This window comes from Cariama cristata, unplaced genomic scaffold (assembly GCF_000690535.1).
Source record: "Cariama cristata isolate BGI_N322 unplaced genomic scaffold, ASM69053v1 scaffold34714, whole genome shotgun sequence".
NCBI lineage: Eukaryota > Metazoa > Chordata > Aves > Cariamiformes > Cariamidae > Cariama > Cariama cristata.
Window position 1 is genome coordinate 18,594 of NW_009614132.1, and position 5,464 is coordinate 24,057.

The 5,464-nt window shown below is 46.5% G+C and overlaps 1 protein-coding gene across 1 annotated transcript in view; it reads right to left on the minus strand.

The window, feature by feature from the left end:
• Positions 1-5,393, minus strand: part of PWWP2B (PWWP domain containing 2B) — a gene marked incomplete at its 5' end in the record, with an annotated part of 15,617 nt that extends 10,224 nt beyond the window's left edge. Inside the window, one exon of the mRNA XM_009699296.1 lies at positions 3,777-5,393. Coding sequence (XP_009697598.1) covers positions 3,795-5,393 — 1,599 coding nt within the window. The remainder of the gene's footprint in view (positions 1-3,776) is intronic.
• Positions 5,394-5,464: the final 71 nt, after the last annotated feature.

Sequence of the window (5,464 nt, forward strand, 5' to 3'; positions counted from 1 at the left end):
GGGGCCTGGCATACCAGCAGGTCAGGCTCCGCGAGGAGGTAACGCTGCCCATTATCCTGGCACGGCCAGAGCCTTGGGGCTGGTCACAGCCTCTTTTTGCTAACAACAGAGGTCTGCGGTCATAAAAGCATGACGAGCAGAGGTGAGCCAGTATCTGGTGCTTTAAAAGCAGATAAGAGTATCTCACCAAGCGTCCAGCTACAGCACAGGCATCTCTGCAGCCCGGGCAGCGTGCACAGCGGCTCTCTCTACCTGACACACCAGGAGAGGCTACAAAGTGGCATGAGAAGACACCGAGTAGGCATTTTTCTCCTGGCTCTACTCTAAACCAAGAACGTCTTACAAATTCGAGTTCTACGGGTTGCTAGTCTGCCTACTGTTCTTCCAGAAACCTTGTTTTACTAGTCAGTTAATGACAGGGTTTTAATAAAGTATTTTCTTTGCAAAAAAAGTACAAGGACAACATAATAAAAACAAAGTGATCATACCAGCTTTTTCAACTCAAACCAAGTTTTAAAAAAAAAAAACAACAAAAAATATCCAATTCCTTCCAGTTTTATATGCATCCACAAATGACCTGAATTTGTCTGTTTTTTCCAGTAATTACCCTCCATGCTTTGCAGAACAGCATCACGTGCCAGGAGACAGAAAGTTTCACAACAGAAAGTGTCAACAGCCACAAACTTCTGCCGTGCGCAGGATTAGCACCAGCGGCGTTAGCAAAGCGCTGCTGCTGAAGGCACCTCCCGGACTCTTGCTCTGTGCTAACGATAACAAGCCCTCATGCAGCTGCCGGTTAAGTCACAGCACGACAGATATCACAGCGGCAACGTGCAATATTGCCAGTCAGATGCCGGCTCTTAGAAAGTACGTTAACAGATATAAGGCTGTACTGCCTTGAAAAGGCCTCAAAGCTTATTTAACTGTAGCTCAAGCATCATTGTGGTCCTATGACTCAGGAATCGCAAACATCAGTGAAAACTCAAGCTACACCCTTCAGGAAAGAACAGTCGATGTGCAACTGACGGAAACGTTTCAGTTCTACCTTAGGGAAATTCAAGGACAGCAATAAAATTCAACCCTCCTGAATGGAGAGAATTAGGTACAGGGCAAGTCTCTGAAATAATGAGTTGTTTTATAAGTGAGGTACCAAAACATGCTGGTCTAATCGGGAATCTAAGTAAACATGACACATGGAACAAGGGAAGCTGTTTTGCTCTGCTTTTCTAGTTTTGAGCAACTGCAGTTGTTTATCCAACTATCGTGTCATCTCCAGACAGGCAGACTGTGTTGGCAGCTCACCTTAGGCACTTGTAAGGCAGAAAGTCATCTGTAGGAAGCCAGCTGAAGGAGGCCAACGACATGGCGATACACGTTAAAAGTATCTACATACCCATACCTAACATGCAGAGGTTTGACCAAAGAGTACAGAGAGAAGGAAGGGTCTGGAGTAATCCAGGCCATCCCATCATTTTCTCCTCATCATTCTCTACATGTTGTTCCTCCCCTCAGTTTACAGACCTGCTCCACCCCTACCGCTCTGTACCTATAGCTCAGGTACACACCACGTCTGCAATAAGCCAAGTCTCCTCTGGAGCAACTGCTTCTTTTCCTTCTTGAGGCCTTGCCCTACAGCCTTTCACCCCACATCTCGTGGTCAGGTCTCACCATCGGCACCACATCTGCAGTGGTCCTACTGGTAAGAACAGGCAGCGTTTTCCTTAGGCTAACATGGGACTGGGCAAACGTCCTCCCATTTTGACTTCCAGATCTGGACTTTGAGCTCCTCTTGGCCACACGCTTTCCTACTCCACAGGGACTGAGCTGAAGCATCAGGTGCTTCTTCACCCTGCCCAGATGTGGCATACCAGCCCACCCAGAGTTCACAACAGCAGAGACAGCTGTCAGCAACGGTGATGACACCTGTTCTGCTAAAGCTCTCCCAAACTGCCCGTACAAACGCAGCGCAGACCGCTCAGGAGAAGGATGAAGCTTTGCTGCTCCTTTAAATAGAGCACTGTTCGTACAGGAGCGATGGATTTTGACCATAATTCTTCCACTGGCGAGGACAGCGTATTCTGGGCATCAGGTTTATTTATACTCCAGATCTAGCTAATAGGAATTTGGGTCCAATCCAAATGCTCCTGATATAATAAAGTCTTTAGCCAGAGTTAAGCAGCATTTGAATGGGCAAGACCAAGGATGAAGCTTAAATGCTACGCTGCAGTTATGCATTTTTACTTGCTTGAGTGTCCAGTCACCCAGACACCTTGAGCACACAGGATGAATATGGCACGTTCTGATTATTTACTCCAGCCAGGCTTGCTGAGATAGAATAACAACTCAAGCAAAGCAAGTCCTTCATTGCACTTAAGCAAGTGGTGAAGTCCCATGACAGGGGGTACAAAAAAAAAAAAAGAAATCCTTTCCCCCCCGCTCAGGATTACATGAGCACTGACCATCATAGTCCCACGGCATTACAATAGCTTAGACAGAGAAGAACAGTCAGTCTACAGCAGGAGTAGTACCAGGCTTGTGTACATACAGTCCTTGTAACATGAAAAAGAGCAGAAAAATTTAGGGGACAACATAATGAACCACACTGTATAAAGCACAACCTTTGACAACAAGACCCTTCCTAATTATTAGTTAGAGTTTTCAGACAAAAAGTTAATCCCTTCCCTTGTTTAACAGTATCACAGATGAGGTCTTGTCTAGATAGCGACAACTGGAAGGTTGCGAAACCATTCTAGAACTTATCCAAGTTGCTGGATTTTTCCCATGGACTCCACCGAGGGCACCGTAGTAGGCAGCATCAACTGAAATGACAGACAGTATTTCTATTCCAAGTCACACCACATCATGTATTTTTAGGTACCAAATTTTCATCCTGGGCAAGGTTTTGATTGTTTGACGAGAAAGGGAGTCTCATCCCCCTCCACGCTTGCAACCAGTAAAAGCAAAATGTGGAAGCATTACAAAGGATCAGCTCCCACGTTTATGTTCCTACCTTATGGCCTCAAACAAACCGGTTAGAAGTGAAGCCCAAAAGCATTTAATTTGATGATCCAGGCCATTCCCCAGCAATGCACTGACATTTCAGACACAAGCCAAACCTCAAGTGCTGTGAGAAATACTGAAATACTGTTCTCCAGTTAAAGACAGGTTTTGGTACAATCATTTTGAAGAGCCATACAGAAAGCGCCTTCGTAAGAAACCCATACCAGAGGGGTCAGAGGAACTGCAGGGGCGCAAAGAGCCTCCAAGTGCCATTAACTGTTACGGGTAACTGCTGGGCGTCAGTACCTAGATATGATAAATATAATCTCAATTCCAAGAATAGTTTTAGTTCTTTGAACCAGAAGATATTTCAAAGAAACTTGAAGTCTAGGAGCTATTAGCCCTCCACCCACACAAGATTGCTTCCGATGCAAATGAAGTAGCCTCAATACCCGCCACATCCTAGCTGTATACGGTGCTAGTACACGACCACAATTTTATGAGCTCTTTGAACAAGCGATGCTTGCTTCCTCGCGATGTCAACTGCTTTGTACGCCCCTCTTGGAGTAGGGGCTGCAATTCCCATGGTCCCCCCAAAGGTTTGGAACTGAAGTTTCTTCTCACCTCTGAAATTACCACCACCAACTAACAGCCAGGCATTAAACAACTGTCAATCTCAGTTTTCATGGAAAAACAAATGCAAGCGAACAGTGGAACACAGATTAAAAAACACAAGGAGGTTTTTCATGGGAAGCATTAGTCCAGCAAGCACTCACCTGATACTGGAGGCAAAGCTATGTCTCAAACTGTGTTAAGAGATCTCTTATTTCTGGAGTCAGATGCTCTACTGCCTTTGCAGCTTCTGTGATAGCTTTCCGATACATCCCTTTCTTCTTGCGATTAAATCTCAGTTTGAAAAATTCAGAGAAAGGAGAGAGTTTTGAAACAGATAAGAATGAAGTCGTTGGAGAACCAAACCACGATACTTTAGCTTCTCGCCACGAAGGTTCCCCGTTTTCTTTCTGGCTAAGGTTTATGTCAAGAACACGTGCTGGCCACCATGGAAAACCATGAATTTTACCCCAAACAATATCCCCCACTGAAACAGTTCTTCCATCTTCTGTGACACATTTAGACACACTTTGGGTATGCAGTCTAACTGTTAGTGGCGGCACAATTTTACGCTCATCTTTTGAAGATGAAGAGACGGATGCATCATCACCAGGCAAAAAGTCACACATTTCTGGTGATGTTACTTCTGAACTAGAAGACTTGGATTCATCTAGACTGTCATTACTACACACCGATAAGCTAGAAGAATCTGCTTTTCTTTTACGATAATTCATAAGGAAAGCCAAGTTATCGTGTCCATCTTTGCCTTGGGGAAATCTTTTGAAGTCGTCATCTTCACCTGAACTCCCTGAAGATATCTCAGCTAAACTTCTGTCTGTGGATTCATCATTGTAAAATGTGCCAGGATTGGACTCCCTGCTGTTCTGAAGGACATTTATTTCGTCAATAAGTTCTGCCTTATAAATTGAAACACTCTGACCATCATTTATGCGATGGGGCTTCAGCCGTATCTTTGGGGGTGGGACATCCGCACTGGAATGCACCGGCCGTGTGAGCTTCAGTTTTGGAATGGAAGCAAGCTGGCTGCCTGCTGACTTGTCCATTAAACATTTGGTTTCTCGACACCGTTCAGAGTCCCTGGTCTCCTCTTGGTCCTCCCCTCCGTTCTGCAATATTCGCTCTGGACAAAACGGTTTGACTGAGCCATGAACCCGGGAAGGGATTTTTACAACTTCGCCTTTCCCCTGTGGAGTGCTGTAGGATATTTTTATAACCGGCGTTCGATGTACCAGTTCCCCAGAAAACTTGTCATCCTCTCTCTTTTCTCTTTTGTTCCTTTTCTCCGTGTAGTCGGAGTCACTGTGCTTTTTCTGCTCTTTGTCCTGAACGCTCAGCTTCCTCCTGGTTTTAGCGTTCTGCCGAGCTGTGTTCGCATCCTCGGGGTTCAGAGTGTTTTTACACTTCTCACAGAGCACCTGTCTTGGCCGCAGCCTGATGGTGCTCATGATAAGCCTTCCCGGGTCTCTATTCCGCGACAAACGCCTCCTCGTCCTCTTTATAGTCCGTGGCGGTGGCTGAGGAACCCACTGATTGTACGTGTGCCGTAGCCACAGCGGACGGGGAAAGGGGGCTCCCTCGAAGTAGGGGGGGTAAGGAGGAAGGCTGCCAGGCGGCGGGGGAGGCAGGAGGGGGGGTACTTGCTCATCGCCGTTTGCTTTGGGAGGCTTTTCACCAGGGGGCTGTGGCCCCGTCTCGCCCTGCACAGCATCTCCACCCTCAGCAACTCCGTTAGCGCAAGTGTCGGCAGGAGGGTCCTCGGGCTTGGGAAAGGAGGACGGGAGACAAAACAATCCGGACCTAAAATGGGATGAGAAGGACAAGGAGGGAAAGA